The 20,789-nt window shown below is 37.9% G+C and overlaps 1 protein-coding gene across 1 annotated transcript in view; it reads left to right on the top strand.

Moving 5' to 3' along the window:
- The window catches only part of FAF1 (Fas associated factor 1), a 153,521-nt gene that overhangs the window by 7,896 nt on the left and 124,836 nt on the right, over window positions 1-20,789 (top strand). Inside the window, exon 2 of the mRNA XM_015636255.3 lies at window positions 8,775-8,843. Coding sequence (XP_015491741.1) covers window positions 8,775-8,843 — 69 coding nt within the window. The remainder of the gene's footprint in view (window positions 1-8,774; window positions 8,844-20,789) is intronic.

The raw sequence follows: 20,789 nt of genomic DNA, 5'->3' as shown, positions 1-20,789 counted from the left end.
CTCTCACAAATCTAGTGGTTTGTTCTTTATGTTTCTGCTGACATTTTATGATGAGAGTGTTTTCTGTACAGATCAGCTGTGTTGCAGGATGGTCCCAAAGCTCCTCAGCAGTGGGTATCAGTGCATAGAATTCATTCACAGCTTTTCTGATATGCCCTTGCCTTCTTTGAATTCTTCTCTACTATTTTCTCCTTTGGTCCCACTGTCAGCCTTCCTTGTCCTGATGCTTTTAAAAGCTTATATAATTCTAATATCTTTAGAAAACTGTTTTTCATTTGTTTTTTTTTTTCTTTTCAGCCGTTTTTGGCCTGTGCTATTGGTATGACCTGTGCTGGGAGTTTGAACGTGCTTCTGTTTCCCTGCTCTGGATGCCTGTTGGTTTTGGCTGGGGTGGAGTTAATTTTCTTCCCGGTGGCTGTTACGGGGCTCTGCTTTGGATTTGTGCTGAACACAGAGTTGATAATAAGGAGATGTTTTTGTTATTGCTGAGCAGGGTTTGTGCAGAGCCAAGGCCTTTTCTGCTTCTTGTGGCGCTGCGCTGGGAAGGGGCTGAGGGTGCACAGGAAGTTGGGAGAAGACACAGTTGGGACAGGGGACCCAAACTGGCCAAAGGGATTTTCCAAACCTTATGATATCATGTTTGGTATATAAAGTGGGGGGTGGAAGGAGGAAGAGAGGATCTTGACAGTGATGGTGTTTGTCTTCCCAAGTAACCACTACATGTGGTGGGGCCCTGTTGTCCTGGAGGTGGCTGAACACCTGCCTGCCCATGGGAAGCAGGGAATTATTTGTTTCGCTTTGCTTGTGTGGGTTTTTGTATGGGTGTAGGGCTTTTGCTTTCCCTATTAAGCTGTCTTTACCTCAAACTGTGAGTTTTCCAGCTTTTACTCTTCTGATTCTCTCCCTAGTCGCATTGCTGGGGCAGTGGGTGAGGAGTTCCATAGAGCTTGGCTGCTGGCTGGAGTTAAACCATGCCAGTGCCTTTTCCAGGTTTTGAAGAATATGTCTGTTCCTTGCTGGCCTGTTCTTCACAAGAAATTAAAAAGTGTCTGTGGGATGCTGACTAAAATATTCTTTGTATGGATTAATACTCTTCCTTTGTGTGCTTATCTAGAAAGTGGCTTTTATTTATTCTTGAGTTGTTTTTAAAGTTCTGCTGCTTTTGAGACAATGAGGAGAAAGGAGATGAGTGCAAGTGTGCAGCACATATTTGACCCATACAATTATTTTCTTTTTTCTGTCAATTTTTCTATTGTGATACTGTAAAGGCAGAATGATTCAGGAAATCTTGGGGTTTTGCCTTCATTGACATACTTAATAAAAGTATTAAACAAACACAGAAACTTTGGGATAATCCTAACTAAAACATTTTGTTGGGTAAAGACTGTCTTCAGTACTCAGGAAAGACAAATGGGTTTGGTAGCATAGAGTACTAATTAATGGGTACTGACTTTTGGTTTGTTTTTTAATTCAGTTTGACCACTTCTCTTTGTATGTAACGTGTGTGGCTTAAACACTGGAGTGTTAGCATGGCGCTTGGGAGGCTTGAGTTCATGTCTTGGCTCAGCTCATGAGCTTCCTAGGGATCTGCCTTCGTGGTATTCTGGAATCAGAATTTGCTCCAGAGTCTTGAGAGAGTTCAGTCTGCTGGAATCCATTTGAAAGTGGTTAATGTGGTGCTGAGTTAGTTAGTTCTGCTGAGAAGTGGTTAGAGCTTCATGCTACCAGTTTAGACTTTGTCCCAAGCTTGCTTTGTTTGGAAGGCTTGCAGTCATGTCAGAGTGTGGGCAAAGTTCACTCCTGTCTGCTTGGTAGCTATAGGTTGAAATGTCTTTTGTGACCTTCAGAAATACTATTTTTTCTTCTCCCCCCCTTCCCTTCCTCCCTCACTTTGCTTAAGGGGATGCTCAAATAGTAGAATGATGAAACTTGTAAATAGTTGGGTGTGGGAGTTGAAACGCGTTGGGCAAACTTTATCCTGGCATATTTGCCTAAAACCCTTTCTTGATTTCTGATGCTGGTAAGTAAATTAGCTTGTTTTTGCTAAACGAACAGCTGGTGAATCTGCTTAATTTTTACCAGATGGTCTTCTGAGTTATGTAAAAACAGAGAAGCATTCTTATCTCTTCAGCTAGATTCTTGCAGTAGGTGACCTTTCAGTCTGTGTCTTGGTCGATATGCCTGGATGTTGTTTTTTGAGTGTTTGTCTGAAACAGAAGTAAAAGTTAATTTAATAACCACGGATGACTCATATTAAGAACAGTCTCGATACACTGTTAGAGTTGTTGCAAGGTTAGAATGAGCAGGGATGGCACAGAGGGGTGTAGCTGATGAAGTCTATAGAGGTGATCCTGAGACAGGTGGGACTTTGGGATGAGAAGAGCTGAGGTACCAAAAAATCTCAGTTGTGTCTGAATGCACTGCATCTCTTGATAGCTCAGAAGGGAGTTAGACAGGCATCTTAAATTTGTTATTATGGTACTAAAGCCTTTACTTGCTTGGCTGAGTGTATTGGCTTAACTTCACCTGTTTTGGGGGAAGTGTTACACTTTGTTTCAGTAGCTTTGAATTAATCGCCATTGTAACAGTGTATGTGTGAATTTAAAGAAAATTATCTGACTTATTAATGTCATGGGTGAATTAGTGTCCTAAATCTCTCTGGGTTTGAGTGGACTTCTAGCAGATACAATCTGGAGCTAGCCTTGGTTCTTTATAGACCTGATAATTATCCTTGCTTACTGAGCCATTCTCCTTATAATGGATGGGAAAAGGAAGCCAAGTAGTATGTTTGACTCTAGAAGGAGGAAACTCAGGACTGGATTGTTTAAAAATCTTGCATCCAGAAACCTGATTTTTGTTAGGAGTGCTTGGAAAGGGAATTGAGGATTTTTCTAGAAGTAGTAATAGGTACATAGTGGGTTGCACCAGTGTGCCAGGAGTCTGAGGGAGTCTGTTCTTATTGTACAGGTGAGAGCACTGCTGCCAGGAGTACTGTGTCACTCCATTGACAAAGCAGAGCAAGTCCAGTGAGGGGTTACCTAGCAAGGGAGGAGGCTCTGGAGCATTTTTGTGTGAAAGGTGATGTTAAGGGAGCTGGCTTTGTGTAGCCTGGGAGAGAAGGCTACAGGAGGATCTTGTTGCTGTCTCAGTTGTACAGTGGGTGATAACAGACAATACAGAATCAAATTTCTCTTGGAGCTGGAGTCTGACAGTGAGAGGCAGTGGATATAGGTTACAGCTTGGGAAATGATAATTAAACATAAGGAAAAACAATTCTCAGGGAAGGTGGTAAAGCACTGGAACAAACTGCCCAGAGAGGCTCTAGACTCCCTGTCTTTGGAGATATGCAAAACCTGGCAGGGACTTGAAGGATTACAATCAGACAGTTCAGTGTGTGAACTGTCTGATTGTAATTGAAGAGGTGAATAAAACAGTAAGGTAAATCTTGTTTCTATTACAGGAGGAGATATGCAAGGAGATAAGTAATATCATTTGCTGTATCTCAAATGCTATTCAGAACAGCTCTGAGTGGTTTGTTGTTTCTAAGCTGCTGATCTGGGTAATTCAGCTGTCCTTCTGAGCAGGTTTGTGGCCTGGACTCAAAGAGTTTTCCATGCTCTTAGTCTCTCTCAACTTTTGAAGAGTAAGTTACCCAAGGGATAGTGAATTGATTTTTAGCAATATGTATTCTTGGCCAGCGTTTCTTATATCTCTTGAAAACCTCATATATCTTTATGGAATAGAGTTAACTCTAGATGCTGCACTCTATGTAGTGATAAAAATTTATTTGGTGCTTTCAAAAGTAAGCTTTTCCTAGGATGCTCTCTGTGCACTTGCAGGTGTGTTAATGCTGACTTCCTGAGCTATTGTGGAAGATCCCAGAGGGTAAAACCTTTTCTTCCTGTTGAATCTTTTGGTGCCTTCATGCAGTTGTTTCTTTGGGTGTTGTAGCTTTGGATATACATTGAAATTATGGACTGAACTATAGATTTATTTTTTTTTTGGTCTGACTGTTGCAGGAATGAGTGGTACCCAGTGTAATTCACAACTGTCTGTCTTTTAATGGTCCTGAACCTGTTGTACAAAATGTTCTAGGCCTAGTTAGGTTTAGCTTAGAGATGGCCCCTTTTTGGAGAAAATACAGCTACTGTTAGTAGCCAAAGGAAATATGGAATTGTTCAAAAGGAATGTTGAGACTTAGTCCTCCATATCCAGCTACTGCTGTTAGGCCAAATGTGGCCTTTTGGATACTTTGCCTGCCTCATTTTGCCTTGGCCAGAAGGGGAGTGGTGCCACAGGTGAGGGACTTGCTGCCAAATGGCATTTGCTGTGGGCTCCTGTGCAGCAGCTGCAGCAGTGGCCTGGCTGTGTGAGTGTCAGCAGCTGCGTGCTGCTCTTGCAGCCTGTGCTGCAGGAACAGCCCTGCTCTGTGCTGCCAGCAGCAGTTGGCCCTTCCAGCTCTGCCATGGAACAACTGCCTGGATCCCTGCAGCAGGTGCTGGGGCCGCAGCTGCTGCCAGATGGGGAAGGCAGCTGCTTCCCTGGGCTGTGGAGGTGGGCTGGGGTCTGTGCTCCTGGGGTGGGGTATCACAGAGGGTCTCAAGATCCAGATCCAGCTGTTCCAGCTGCTGGAGACAGACCACCCTGCAGGGGATTTAGAAGAGCCGGTCTGTCATCCTGCATTATGGCTTTCTGGAAGCAGCTCCTAGGTTTGTCTCAAATGCCTTGGGGTCTGTCTGCCCTCACAACTTCTTTCCCACTGAATTGATTCCTCAGTAACTACGTTGTTTCTTTTATTAAGGTTAATGTTACTGTGCAAGGATAGGACCCCTAATGGTTACCTATGAAACATTCCAAGGGTAAGATCTCCATCACTGGGGGGACATGAAGCTACCTGGAAAAAAAAATTGGAGAACACTCTGAAATTTTATCATGTGGAAAATACAATCTTCCTGGTGGAAACACTTACTACCCTGAAAAAACAGAGTGCTAAGAAAGTTGTTCTAACATTCAGTAACTTTATCTTCAGAATCTGATTATGTATTCAGCACACAATAGTTTTCTCATCTTCTCGTTTGTTTTCCTCTTGTGTGGTCTGGAAAAGCACAGAAGTGGCTGCAGAGTCTCTGGAGCTGCTGTGAAGGCTGAAAATGATACCCTAGATTTACAGGAAATGCAGAGAGGAGGAGGAACTTGTTCTACCTTTTATTTTCCTTTGTCTTCCAAAAAAAAAAAAAAAAGTTCTTTGGTTCCTTTCTGATGTGTAAAGGCTCACAAATCAGTGAGCCTTCAAGGTTTTACCTTTTCTGTGGTGGTTTGTTTCTTTCATCTTTCAATGACTTAATGACTTAGAGGATGTGCTTGTTGTTCACTGAAATAAGATTTAGTAGTATTCAGGCAGGAATATTCTTTTAAAATATCTAATGCCTTCTGTTAAGCAGGTGTCTCATGAAAATAAAGCTGAATAAAAATCTGTGAATAATAAAAAGAGTGTCCTCAGCCCCTCACTTTACTTCCTCAGTAACAAAGATGTATTTTTGCATCTTTAGAGCTCATCTGCTGTGCTACATTTTGAAGTTTTTTTTTCACTTCTGTTTCTGAACAAATTTAACTTTCTTTTTCCTATTAAATTTTTGTTTGTTTCTCTCTTGCTTGGGTAGAATAAAAGGAATAAACATGAGGAAGAAAATCTTTATGTACTGTAAATAATTAAACCCTGCAAATTCTAGTCTGCCTTTCTAGATAAGTGAGGCATAGAGGTCTAAGGTGCCAGGTGTCCCTTGGGCATGTACCAATGAAACTATTCCAAATGTAATGAAAATATAGCCAGGTAATAGGGGAAGTAGTCCATTAAAAAAAGCTCTTATAAATATTCCAGCCACAGGAAAAGCTTCAATCAGCCCTTGCAATTAGGGATGAGACACAAACCCACGAGGAACCAGACTTTGCTAATTCTGTTGCTCACAGAACCTGCTGGTTTCCTATGTGTGTTTCCCTAAAGAAAACAAAGGCAGGAGCAGACCAGGTTGTTCTGGGACTCAGCTGTCACTACAGAGCCCTTGACGTCACGTCATGCTTGCCAGTGAGGGACTGCCTGTCTTGTGTGCTTAATTTCATAGGGAAAATCAAAGACATGCAAAGCAGATGATTTTCTGTAATTTAGCTTGCATGACATGATGCAGCTACGAGGAAGCAGCTTTAATTTTTGGTTGCTGGGGGTTTTTGGTCTCACTGATGGCTTCTGACTTGATACAAGGGTTTGTGTGTTGTAGTGTGTAGTGTTTGAATGTTGAAATTGTGAAATGTAATAAGATTCTAAATAATCTTAATTTGCTGCAACTCTGACATTAACATTGTGTTGAGGAAGATCTGGGAATGTCTGCTTTATAGTTACATTGATAAGTAGCACTCACTTTTTCCTGTTGCAATCCTGAAATGTTTGTTTTCTGCTTTATTGACAACTAGCAAAAATGGTCCATCTGGAAAGGGAAATCTTAGTTTAAAAACTCCTCAAAACAAAATATTAAAAAGGACTGTAAAAATGGTGCAAATATTTTAACCAAAACTGCTTGTCTTGGCTATTCTGAATGCTGATGATTTTTATTTTCAGCTGGTATTTACACCTGTCAGTTCTTGTTACCCAGTGACTCTGCATTGCTAAGTGACCAAGAGCAGGCTTCTGTTTTACATTGTAAATCACCAGAAAGATAATTCAGGAAGGATGCAGACACACAGGTGAATTAGTTGTTTAATTACTCTGCCCTCACTGTGATGAGTTAACTCCTTCCACTGTGTGCTCTGGTGGAAGGATAAGCTACTTTTCTCCAGTTTATTTCAAAATGAGGGTATGCCAAAGTGAACTGAATTGATCTGCAGTTAGTGTGGGCTAAGACAGGACAAGTGGCAAGTCAGCAGAGCTGCAGGAATGATAAAAAGAGGAGAAAACTAAAGGCAGTATTAAATCCTGAATTGTAGGTACCATATCCTCAACTTCATCTGCACAGCCCAGGGGTGCAAACAACACATTGTTGGTCAAGTTCCTACTGTAGGGTGGAACACAAGGTAGTTCTTGAAAAGATCATGCAGATTTTGCAGGGCTGACAAATGAGAAATAGTAACTATTTCTGTAATGACCAGATTAGGTGTATTTCACTTGAATGTGAACAGAATCTCAGACTATCACTTCTGCAGAGCTTTCTCTCAAAGCAGGATTTTTGCAGCAGATCTGTTCCAGTGGCAGGTTGATGGTAGTATGAACCATCCTGTGATTTCAGGAATGACAAACTCAAGCCCTGTACTCTTCAAACCCACCTGGCATAAGTGTATTTAAATGTATAAGATTTTGCTGGGGATTTTGTTGAAGTGTTGTCCCATTTTTAACTTCAGAAATAACTGCAAGAAGTAGTGGAAAAGAAGGAAAAATGATGCATCTGAAGAGCAAAGTGGTATTTTTTTAGCACTCCCAATGTGAAGTGGGTGAAATTCTGCATTAACACAGCATGCTCTGAAGTGGAAGAAATTTTGTCTTGTTTGAGAGGATCAGTGTGGTCATGAGAGCACTGTGTAGCAGTAGAAACTGCTGCCTTCCCTCTGCAGGCAAAATTCTCCATAATTTCATCTTGTGGTCCCTCTGCTCCATTTTGTGTTGACATGCTTCATGTAGTGCTTTGTAAGTGTGGAATTTTTCAGGGTTGAATTTAGGAGGAGAGAATTTGCCTTGAATTTCTCTGTGATTTCTTCTTTTTATGTTTTCATGGTTATAAATTGGGAGAAAAGTCGGAACATGGGAAATACGTGACCTGATGACTTTTTATGTCTTGGAAGGGAAAAAGTGTCTGCTTAGCCTCCTTGTTCCCTTATGACATAAAGGGAATCAGGAAGACTGATCTGTTTGCTGTTGCTATCTAGCTCTGTATTATTACTGTTAAAAGGCTTGGTTTTTTATTTTTTTTAATGCAGGTTTATATACCACACTTTTATATAACTGTGTGGTAGAGCAGGAGGAACACGATCATGTTTCAGATCTTGTAAAAGTCTGAACTCCTCTTGTGTGTTTGAGTACAGAGCATAGCTTTGGTTAGGATGAAAGATAAATTCCAGGGAGAAACTTAACTGTTTCCTTTTTTCTCTTCTGGTAAAATTTATCTGATATGCTTCAATGTGAATGATAGCAAATATGTGGCACAATGAATAGCAGTGCTCTGCCTGCTGAAGTTGGATAGTTGAAAAGGTCTGGGTATCAAGAAAAGCAGCAGGTTGCTGCATCTCAGTTTTTGCTGAGTAGAGGCACTCTTGTGTTTGCAATTAAGAGCAGTTCAAAATGCGGTTTTGTGAGGGTTAACACTACCTCAAAAATGGTATTGTGTTAGATTTCTTGAACTAGGTAAAGCCAGAGTACAGGGATAGAACTTCAAGGTTTATTTTGCTCCCTTTTAAAGAGTATTATGAGTTCTTCATAGTTTTGAAGGTAGAATTCTCGAAACACCTTTATGGGGACAGCACTATTGTCCTAATTTTACAAATAACTACTTGGTCTTGCTTCCCTAGGTGATTTGCTCAAGGTTACACAAGAATCCTCTGGTGGAACAGGGAATTATGTCTAAATGCTTGATGTTTAAAACTTAAAGTCTGATTTCTGGATTACCCTTTTGTAACAGAAAGGGAAAACCTATACCTTTCCTGTCATCCTGCTGAAATTAATTGAATTATAACTATTAATACCCTGATTTTAATCAATGCTTTTAATTCTGTTTACCTCTTCTTTTTATTTTTAGGCATGTACTGGTATTGAAAATATTGATGAAGCTATAACGTTGCTTGAACAAAATAACTGGGATTTAGTGGTAAGTATTCTAAGAAAATGACTTCATAGATCAGCCCAACGTAACAGTGACCTGGCATCTTGCTGAGACAGCTGGTAGCTTTATTTCAAATTTGGGGGTGTCTCGTGGCTGGGACAAACAGGTTGTTATGTGCAGACTGTTTCTGGTCTGTTAAAGCCTCCTCTCCAAGTCAGCCAAGTTGTACAAACCCTGCTCTGCCCTGGTTATCTTCAGGTTTTTTTTCATCTCTTTCTTGTCCTCTAAAGCCATATTTCATTTTGTGTTTAGTTTCCTTTTGGCTTCATTTTGTAAGAAGTATTATGAAGGATAGCATTTTTAGAAGATCTGTGTATACACACATGGGTTCTTGAGGATTTAGGTTCCTGTAGAAGAAACAGAAGGTAAAACAACTCTTTCAAATTTTAATGTGCTTTTAATTTAAAATGAGGGTTGTTGCTCTCCTCTCGTTGGTGGTTGTGCAGAATTGAGTCAGATGATTAAAGCCATAGCTTTATTTAGATTTGTTGCTATCCAGACACCATTAAGTACAAAGGAAAAACCCAACAATCACTCATCTTGAAAAAACCTCTCATTGATTTTGCAACAAGGTTCAATGTGCAGACAAATAGGAGGAAACCAATAAAACCAAGCAAAATAGTCTTAGGTTTTTAAGACTCTTTATAGGATTAGTAAATAAAAAACTATTAATCCAATTTCTTAAGGTTTAGAAATGTAAACTACAAAAAACTTAAGTAAAAAGCAAGTGATCTTCCTTTAAACTGTAAAACAATTAATTTACTTTTTTAATTATTTTATTTTTTATTTTTTTATTTTGTTTTCCAAATGAATGACCTTTGGACCAGTCAAAAATATCAGAAAGTTTTTGTAAAAAAAAGAAATGAGATTTCCAAAACTGGCATTTTTCCAAAAATGGATATAGTTTCAGCTGTAACCTGTTGCAAAGAAACCAGTACAAACTGCCAACACTTGAAACTACGTGTTAAAATGAACGCAGAATCTTTATTTTGCAACATGTCAAGGTATAAGCAAGAGTCAGACGCCAGTGAGCAAAAGGGAGTGTCTGTCATCAGTGGCTTCAAACAGAAAAATGCTGATGTGTGTTGAGTGATGGAGTTTAAACATCTTTAGTCACAGTAGTTTGTAGTGACATGGCAGGAGCTCTTTTGAAAATCCAGTTGTTTATTGGAAGGCAAGGAGTAGCCTTATGCATTCTGTTCAGGTTGTGGAGTCCCCAGTACAGTCCATTAGATCCATGGATGTGTTTATGGGGGATTTGTAAATTGTGTGCATTGCAATAAATGCTCAACAGGTTGGGTTGAATGAGGGAACTGCCATGAAAAATGGTCAGAACAAATAAGTCTTCTGAGATCCCAGAATGAGCAGAAAACAAAGTGAAATTTCTAAAGCTATGAGAATACTTTTAAATACTTAATTTTTTTAGTGATTACTAAATGATCCAGATCTAGAATATAGAGAGAAAAGAAGTAATAACCCAAATGTACAAGCTTAAAAAAGGCATAGGGGGAAAGTAAGAAAGGGTGGAAAATTAGGAATGCAAGAGGTACTTGAGGAAGGTACATAGTTTTTGAAACTAGGCAGAAGATGAATGAGAGGAATGCCTATGAAAGGGAAATGGTAAGTTGTAGAAGAAAAAACATAATATTGAGACTGTAAGTGAAGGAGATGCCCTAAGGGTCTGTCATTAATAGGACACCGGCTCATTTTTATTAAAAACAGTCTTCTTGTAAAAAAGGGAATGGGAGTGAAAGCCAAATTCTGCTAATCTAACAAGGAGGTAGAAACAGAAGAATGAAGGAAGAGAAGATTGAAGAAAAGGAGTTCCTGGGGTGAGAGAGAATCAAATATCTCTGTTAGGCAAGGGTTTTTAGCATTTCAAAAGAACTTGAGGAAAGGCTCATGACTTATGAGAAATATAGCATTTTTTATTTTGGAATTAAAAGTGCATGATCGATGTGTGCTGGGTTTTTGTTTGTTTGTTTGTGTTGGGTTTTTTATACCTTAGATTCAAGACCAAAAGGTCTTGGGGTTTTTTTAGCTGAGATGAAAAATTAAAGAAATCTTCTAGTTTGCCACTAAATACGTCATTCAACTCAGAGCAAAACTTTTTTTTTATTTCTGAGGAAAACCAAACTTGAGCAACTTGGTTGACAGTTCATGAAGAGGGTAGAGAAGTAATGATGATTTTGGTGAGGGCTCCTCTGCCATTCTTTGGTCCCCAGTGTTAGGTAAATGGGAAGAACACAATTTCTATTTTCTCTAATTTCACTTTGTTTTGTGCATTGTGATTCAGAAGCTTTTAAAAGTCGATTATTTTACTTCTATGATGTTGGAAGTGAAATCAGAAGTCAGTGTTTGATGAGGAAATCTTCTGTGAGGCACCCAGGCTAATAAGTGGAAAGCTAAGCAAATCCCATTAGGATGTCATCAAACAAAGTTCAGGGGCACTCCTGCAGCAAAAGGGGGAAAATCCAAAAACACGAATTAAGTAAGTTCTTGTCTCAAAGAGATTGTTTACTCTTGCTTTTCACTCAGCCTGTCTGTATCTCAATTCCATGTTCCTGTTTGGGAGAAAAAGTCATGCATTATCAGAGGCTGTGCTAAAGACCCAGGCTGAAGATTCCCTTGGGCACCTGTTGCTTCTCGAACTCTCTGACACTCAGTCCAAGGGTGTTGTTATTTCTCTGGGACTTCAGCCAAAACAACCAAAAGAAGGAGCCCTGGTGAGCTGGAAAGCAGAAGGACCCCAAACAGAAACAGGGAAGTAGGTACTGACATGGGTTTACAGAGAAGTACATCAGAATGCACAGAGACAGCAGAGGTTATTAAGTTCACAAAACAAGTTCCTTACATTGTGCTGCAAGTACTGTGTGTTTTGTGAAAGCTTTCCTAAGGATTACTTTGTGTGTTTGCACTGAAGAAATATTCCTGCTGCTTACTTTGTCCCTGCATTTTTTTTCCCCCCTGGTCTTGGTAGAATTTAGTATTAAGGGTTAAAATGTCACCAGTGTCTTTCCTATTACTGTTATTATGTTCTGTATCTTTTGGACATTTGGTTTTACCTTTAAATGAAGCTAAACCTGGATTAAGTGTAAGGCTCTCTTTTCTTGGTTTAGTTTTTCTAGTAGTCACTTTTGTTTTTTGTTAAGAGTTAAACAGAATTCCTTTTTCTTTTCAGTTTAGATCTGAAACATCAGCTTCCTATTTTTGAGCTTTAAAAGATTACTTACTCCAATTAGAAGTCTTTCTCTCTAATTCTATATATGGGATACTCTAATACAATATAAACTACCTTTAATTTATCTTGAGTTTGGTACTAAATAAACTGGATTTAAATGTCTCAGAGCTGTGTATGTTTTATAGTGTTCAAAGCAGTTGTATATGCTCTGCAGTAGCTGCTTGAAGCAGTATGGGAAGCTGTCTTTCATAAATGTTTGGTTGCTTGGCTTTGTTCAAGCGCTCAAAATAAAATTGGTCACAAGAGTGCTGCAGAGGAATTCATCTGCAGCAACAGTGTAAAAATTGCTTGGTGGGATTATGAAGCCTAATTTTGCCAATAATTAGTTCCTCTCTGCTGCATATGACTTGGCCTTTGTGGTGGTCTGCTGCATATAGAGCAGCTTAGGGTTTTTCTGTGTTAGAACACTGTAGCCTAATTACAGGGCTTATTATAGGCTGGGCGACAAAATGTTTCAGATGTTCTGTGAGATACAGAAGATCAACATAGATAATATAATGATCTCTTCAGGCATTCTGCTATAAATGGATCCAGCTCTCAAGCCTCCCAGGGTTGCTGATATGTTATTTCCTGAGTGTCATTTCTTTCAGCCCTATTAATTTACAGTAATTTTTATCATCTGAGGAAGCAGAAGTTAGGAATTTCTGTCTGTTGTAAAGTTGAATGGTTTCATAGCTTGCCCATTTAGACTCTGACCTTTTCTTTTGGCATGTGAAGGTAAGAATGACATACAAATTTGTGTAAAAACAATAAAATAAAAGTCTGGAAAATCCCAACTCCGTGTCTGTTGAAATGTTTCTGATGATGGTACATATTTAAAGGAAAATCACCCACTAGTGACTTGACCTTATGCAGTGTGGACCTTTGTATATGTGAAGTTATTACACAGGTGAGAGAGATCTTTGCTGTCTTGAGATCCAGTGCTTGAATCTGTGCATGAAAGTAAGGGAAGTGGTCTGCTCTCCTTTCACAGGTTTAATGAAAACTTCAAGTCCTTCATATGCAGCATGACTTTATATTCTGTATTGGTAATCAGAACAGGTTTTTTGAATGAAAAGCAGGATTCACCACACTTAATTTTCTGCTTTTTCCAGGATGGCCATTTCTGTTGTTACTCCTGTTCCCTGGTTTAAAATTGTTTTTAATTAATGTCTTTTCTAAAAGACATTGTAATATGGGTACTTTTTAGCATTGCTTTAAGAAGAAAATAAATTTCATCAAAATTACAGGGGGAGAGGAGCATTTATTGTCCAATATTCAGTTTACTTGTGAATGTGTGTATAATGATTTTATATATATATAATATCTATATATATAGATATATATATATATCCCTCCATTTATTTTCAAAATTACCTTTTTGCCTTCCTGCTATACTTGACTTGATTAGTCTATATTCTGGTAGAGGATCAAAGCACAGTATAACTTCAGTAAAACTAGCATTTTAGTGCACCTGGAGATGGGATGACTTGCAGTTCCTGTCATACTCAGGTTCCAGGAATCACCTGACAAGAAGTGATTCTCTATCATGAAAGGAGAAATTGTGTGTTTTGAGCATCTGTTTTTATAAAACTTCAACTCTCAACTAGAACATTTAATTTTAAATGGATAACTGAGACAGATGGAGGTTTTTTTGCATCTTGCTTGTAAACTTCTTGGAAAATAGTACTTGTCAGACAGGATTTTATTTTTTTTATTATAGGTACCAATTTTGTATATGTGTATTTACATCTGTGTAATGTCTTTTGGAAAAAAATTACTGAACTGACAAAAAAATTGAGCTGAATAAAATCAGGTAGTACTTGGCAATTTTTTATTTCTCAAGGATGTCCCCATTTAGGTTGGAATGGCAAAAAATGGGCTTTTGACTGTTATCAGCAATCTGTTATTTATATCTCTTGCTGTGCTCTAAGCAGTATCAATCCTTTTGTTATAATGTGTAGCAACTTTCAGTAGCAGCTGGTAAGACTGATACACTGTCTTTTGTCTTTCTTCCTCTCTGGTTTGCTCTGCTACAGCTTTGATGTGGTCTCTCTCTGTATGTTATTTTGATTGATTTGAATTAGTCTGCCTCTAGAAACTAGGTGATTAATTTGAGTTTGGCACACAGCCCTTTCTTTTCCTTAAATGTGGGGCAGTGTTCAGTGTGTGTTGATGTCATGTGCTCAGCAGCTCTCCTGTTGCATTGCAAGCAGGCTGTGTTTCAGTGGCTGGGAACCAGGGCTGCACTTTATGGTGATGGTGTTTATCACACTGGGCCTTTTATTTTGTACTGCTGACCTGCTATTTTCTTTACTTTAGAATTGCACACTGAATATGGCACATATTTGACAGCACTCACGGTGGGACCAGTGAGAAGTTCAGGGTATGTTCCTCTCATTAGGACTAGATCTGAGGGATTTTCACTGTTAGGAACACAGGCTTGTCTGTGTATTAATAACATTCTCCTGTTGTCAGATCAACAGTCACATCTGCCTACTGGAAGCAGAGGTTTGTATCCCCTTTCTTTCTTCTTTTTTTTTTTTTTCTGTTTTTTTTAGGAACATTTAAAGTCTTGTTTTAGAAAGACATTCTCTTGTGGATCTCGGTGTCCTGTGGAACATATTCTGGTCAGCTCAGCGGGTTTATACTCACTGTTACTGCAGTGAGGAGCCTGTCCAGCATCCACAACCCTGCTGCCAGCAGAGGGAAGGAAGCCCTGAGTTAGATAATCCCAAGGAGTGTTGGTGGATGGGCATCCCACTGGTGCAGGCATCCCATGGGCACGGTGCCTGTTCTCCAGGAAATTCAGGATTTGCAGGTTTTTTGTGTGTTCAGCTGCAGCACTAATCTCTCCTAGTAGGAGACAATTGTATGTGAATTATATATGATTTTACAAGGACTACAGAAATCCCCTTTGGAAGTCTTTAACGTGTTTTCTGTTAAATTAAGGGATCCCTGCTTGCAAAAATTGTTGTATTTTTCGTTCTCTGTATTTCCAGCTTTTTGCAGCTTTCAAAGTGACATTTCTGTGTCTTTGAGTAAGCTCAGATGCATGCTGTGTATTTTATGGAGCTGGATGGTAGCACAGAAGACTTGCTGATTCTTAAAAAGAGAATTAAATTCATTGTTTTTACTTACTTTCAAATGCCTTAATCTTTGGTAAAAAACATTTCCTTTTAATGTATTTTTTTCATGGAAGATTATACAAAATGTGTAGATCTATAGGCAATTGTAATCATGGTATGGCTTTCCATATAGTTGGTTGCACATTCATCTATTTAAAAAAAAAGCCCAAAACAACCCCTAAAATTCTGCTTTATTCATGTGAGGGTAACAAAGAGGTTGTGATTATGTGTTCTATGGCTGTATTTTGTTGCTGTGATGATGTATATGAAATTTTAGTTCACTTTCTGACCAGAAAAAGAGTGTAGAAGATTTTTAGGGAAAGCTTTGCTGGCAACCTTGTAAAGTAAAATGTAAATTCTGTCTCTCATTTTCAAATAACAGATGGAAATTAGTTACTTAAGTAATTCATGTTTTCAGTTACTTAAGTAATTTTACTTACTTAAGAAATAAGCTCAAGTTTTTCTTGTATAGTGCTCAAACAAGCAACAAGACTAATAAATTTAGATTTCTGTTCATGGTAAAAGACTCCTGTTTCTTTCAGCAGAGAATTTTGTGTTCTGAGGATAAGCAAAAAGCAGCACCTGAGATTGCAGTACTGCCTGATAGTACTGCTGGAGCTCTAGGGATGCATCACACACCTACCTTAGTTTTGACAAATACTTTTTTTAGAGGTTCTACCTCTGTATTGGTAGTTTCTACAAAGATTGCTTAGCATTCATTTGTCCTGAGACATTCAGATTTCCAAACAAGTTTCTAGAATATGCTAATAGTGAATTGGCTGGTATGAGGTATCTGTATTTTATTACCTTGTGACTAGTTGAACTTGGTTGCGCACATCTTATAAACATGGGTATGAAAGGTGCTTAGTCTGTCACTGAGTCACGCTGGGCCTGTGTGAGTAGGAGAAAAACTAAGTAAATTATTTAAGAAGCAGCATCTGTGCCAGTGCTGTGGCTATTTTGCAAGTGAACCTTACTTGTGAAAAATTTTACCACAAATGCTAGAAGCTATCTAGAGCCATGAGACTTTCAAAGCAGAGTGTCTTAAAAATGGATTTTACTTACAATACTGTTGAATATCTGAAAAATTTCTAGTTTTATTTTAATAAACTCTCCTTAGCCTGTCTTGGAAGCCCTGGGTTGCTGTCCCTCCAGCAGTACAGCACAGGCTTTTGGAGAAATACTGAGACAACTTGCAGGTTACATACTTCATCTTGGGGTTTTCTGCTTTCCAAACTTTAAGCTAAATCTTGATTAATTATTTCTTTTATTATAGAATAGTGATTAGGTAATTGGCAGACTACAGCTGAGTTCATTGGAACACTGTTGATATTTCATGTTATTACAGCTTTTTAGTGAAGGGGCCTTAAGCTTTTGGCAATACTACTATGACTTTTTGTGTCCTGAAATTTCTTCCCTGGTAGTACTTTCTAAGAGCTACTATGTTGTTACTATGAATGATTAAAGAAAAAAACACTTTTTTTTTTTTTTAAGACCGAACAAAAAATATATTTTCATGAGGTAGCTTATCCCTAAACTTTGCATTTTAGTGTTGCCATTCAAATTTGCATAAAATAATGAGGAGAGGGGGGTAAAACTGTGGGAGTTCAGAATAGATATTTTCCAATATTCATATCAAAGCATAGACTTTATCTGACTCTTCTGCTTTCTCTCTATTAATGTTTTAAGGAATAATAAAAGATATTTTGGTATTAAGCATAAGCATTCCTTTTAGAATGTGAAGCAACATTAATGTTAAAGTTGTGACATTAATGAGTAAGACCAAAGTACTTGTATGTGTGTCAAAGTAGCAGATACCTCAGGGGTTTTCTGTGTGAATGAGTTTTGAGTGGCTTGTTGAGAGGAGATTGTTTTCCTTTATTCCTGCTCAACTAGAGTCAGCTCAGGTACTGCTGATCCTTAAGCTTCTTAGAAATCTGTACATGTTCTTTACTTTCACTATGCCAGGAAAGTACATTCAATTATGAATTTTTTATTTCCACTGCACTTTGTTTGGGGAATTAGGCAGTGACAATATAAAATACAGGGAAGTGTGCAAAATGTAGTGTTTTGGGGTTTTTTCTTCAGAATTTTAGAAGTATATCTAACTGTTGAAAGGCTTCCTAGTGCATTTAGGCATGTTGTAGGAGTAACAGGAAAAAATTTGCTGAAGCCACCAAAGATGTAGGGAGAAATAGGAAACCACATCTAGAGTGTTAATTGTAAATATTTCAACGCGTGCTCTCTTGCTGATGAAGTGAATCATCTGTATGAATGTATTCATGTGGCATTTTTTGATGAAATGTTAATTTTTTGCTTTATTAGCGATTCTATTGTTTTGCAGCTTTTCATGAAGTATATTTGTTGTAAAGAAAGCAAGCTGAAATAAAGCAGAATGCATAGAAGACATTTCATTGTAGTTCAATTACAGTTTTTGGTTAAATTTTAACCACGATGGGGACAAATGTTGTCATTCTGTATAAACTTTGTGGGTGTAACTTCATGTCTAGCACTTGGAAATACTTTTGAGACTTGCAAAGCTGGGGAGATGCCAGCAAGTATAACATAAGCTACAGGAAAAAGCTGACTCATTCCTTTGCCTTGAAGAGCCTGCCAAAAATAACACAGGTAGAGATTGCTTCTCTTACTACTGAGGCACAATTAGTAATTTTGTTATTTAAATATTACTGAATTAATTTAAAAATCTAAATGGAATAATACTTTTTATTACTTAAACTCCTAGCAGTCAATTTTTGTAACCTCTGAAAGTAATGGTTTCAAAGTAGCTGTGTGTGTTGTAGTAAGGTGATCTTGTTTGTGAAAAGCCTCTTTCTGGTTAGAGTGCTTGGTTTTTCTGCAGAAGGTTTCGTGGAATTTCTTGTTTAGGATACACATCTCAGACTTGTTTGTAACAGGTGAGACTTGGTAGTTGCATAAAGCTGTTCAGAAGCCACGTTCCTCTGCTTGGGAATCTCAGAATCCAGTCTGGATGTCTTGGGGCAGAAAGAAATGGTGGTAATTAATCCAGCTGGTTTCAGTAAACCTCTGTTGTATTAATCCACATTGGCTGCAGTATTTGACTAATACTTACAGGATGTTTTTGTACTAAAACTTCTGCTGTTTATTCTGGAATTTTCTACTTTTTATTGTTGTAAACTGATTGCAAGAGAAGTCTGTGTGTGGTCTTACTTTTTATCCAGTTTCCCAAAGTTACAGAATGAGCAGGTCAGAGAAAATGTTTGGATGTGTCTGCACCTGCCAGTGCATTATTGCCAGTTCTGTTGAAAATTAGCCCAAATTAGTATTTCCAAAAAAGGAAGTTATTAGAGGAGCATTATTTCAAAACATTTATAGTTAGTACTGAAATATATACATATAGCAGAACCCTGTGAGTTAGTTTCATTTTAAGGAATACTTGTGTGCTCAAGAAGATGTAATAAATCTTTGCACTTCTCCAGTTTTTCTTTACTGTTGCTGTGAAAGTGTGTTCCTTTGTCACTTACATTTATGATTTGGAAGCAGTTTGAAATTCACTTTTACTTTTTCAGTCCTCTCATGGATGCTTTGTCTCACTAATGCTTTCCTTTGTAATTTATTAATTTTTTCTCTCTTTCTGGATAATATTTGTTCAGTTTTGGGTTTTGTTTCCTTTCTTTTAAAAAAACTCTTTCTCTCCATTGTAGGAAGCATTTGGAGTTCTATCATCATTTATTTAGTTTGAATATTAAATAAAAAGTGGATTTTAAATCTTTAGGATAAGAAGTTTATAATGTGAAAGAAGAAAATCAGAGTTAGGAGTATTGTATGTAAGGGAGAATATCACATTTAGCCCAAATTGGGAGTAGAATTATTTGCAATAGACTCACAATTGTAAACAGAATATTATAAAAGACCAGTTTTGTGCTGTGGAAAGATAAAATACAAAAGACAAGAAATATTTAAAAAAAAATATTATGGTTTATTTAATGAGGGCTTTTTAGTGTATTTCATTACACTTTTTTAAATTTAGCAAATCTTGAGTGATCCTCAAGCACAGATGAATACAGGCTAATATTTCCAAAATATAACAGCTAGAGTTTTTTCAGAACTTAAAGCACAATATATTTGTCTTCTCTGTCATCTTGCCCTCTGTAGTGAGGTTTTATATGTAAGTTTTGCTATTGTATTCACTTAAATAATCAGAAAAAAAAAAAAAGTAAGATTAAATGCTCAAAGATTAAAACAAGTTTTTCTTTGTTCTGAGTGTGAAACAACAAAATGCCCATTTTTTTGGTTATAATTTTAAATACTGTCCTAGAAGCAGCTAACACCTCTTCTTGTCTTTGCTTCTGCTAATGTAGAAAACAGCATGGAGTGGACTTTCTGCATTTGTGATTTGAGAGAAATTGTTTTCATATGAAGAAAATATTAAGAATATAACAGGACGGAGAGGCAAAATGAACAGTGAAGACACAAAGTGCAGAACCTTGGTTTTTTAGCTTGCCAGATGTGTTAAACCAAAAGTAAAATCTGAGTTTTTAGCATTTGGGGGAGAATATAGATTTTTGAAAGTCATAATAAATAAATCCTCTCATCAAAACAGGCTTTTACTGAGTTTCATAGAAATAATTAAATATGTGGTTTATGAGATAATTGCCTTAAGTTGAATACATGAAAAATTTACTAATACTGCAAATCTGAATGTGTCAGAAGATCAGGGGGTTGGAAGAAAGTGCCCCATAAGCAAGTTACTCCATTATAATTCCCTGTGACTTTTTGAAGCATTTGATGCCGTTTGATTGGACATCTTTGGGTTTTGGATCATCTACCATGGCAGCTCCTATTACCCTGTCTCAAAGTCTCATTTCTGTACTGTGTTTTTTAATGTAAACCTCCTCAAATTTTTAGCTAAACAAATGTAAAGCTCTGCTAGGGCTTTGATAAGTAGACTCAAATGGTCTCACTTGCTGAATGCAGTCAAACCTAAATAAGGCTTTTGGGATTTCCTGGGAACAGCTTGTGCTGGTTGTGTTAAACTGCTTTGGTTATTTATCCCAGTGAAACTCGTGCATCTCTCAGGTGTGCACATTATTTACATCTCTCCAGGCTCTTCCTCTGAAAGGATTGTTCTTCCAGCACTGTGCTGCTCCAATTTGCTTTCTCCTTTTGCTTGTGGATGTGTTTCCTGGTGCCCTGTTTTGGAGAGTTGATTTTTGCATTGTGCTTGGTAAAACCTCTTGCTCTTCATTGGGGTGGAGTCTCCAAAGGGGAAATTTTAAGGGCTCTGTTTCTGTCAGCCAAAACCATTGTGTGCTGTGGAGGTTGGGGAGGAATAAGAGGTGGCCACTGAGGAAGAGCTCCCTCCTCACCCACTTCAAAAGCCTTTAACTGCTCTTTTGCCTGGGCCTGCCTTTAACTCTTAATTCATCTAAACGTCCTTTTTAAATTCTGGAAATTTAAAAACTACCTCCCATCTGTAATTTGAGAAGAGGAAGGAGCCCCTTGCCTCATTTGAATATTCAATCTGTGTATGTAAACTAACGCTTTTAAATAATAGGATTGACAAATCCAGTCCATCTTCAAACTTTGTCAAAACCACTGTGT

This window comes from Parus major, chromosome 8, assembly GCF_001522545.3.
Source record: "Parus major isolate Abel chromosome 8, Parus_major1.1, whole genome shotgun sequence".
Lineage (NCBI taxonomy): Eukaryota > Metazoa > Chordata > Aves > Passeriformes > Paridae > Parus > Parus major.
The sequence above is the reverse complement of the archived record's forward strand: the minus strand, read 5'-3'. Positions and strand labels throughout refer to the sequence as shown.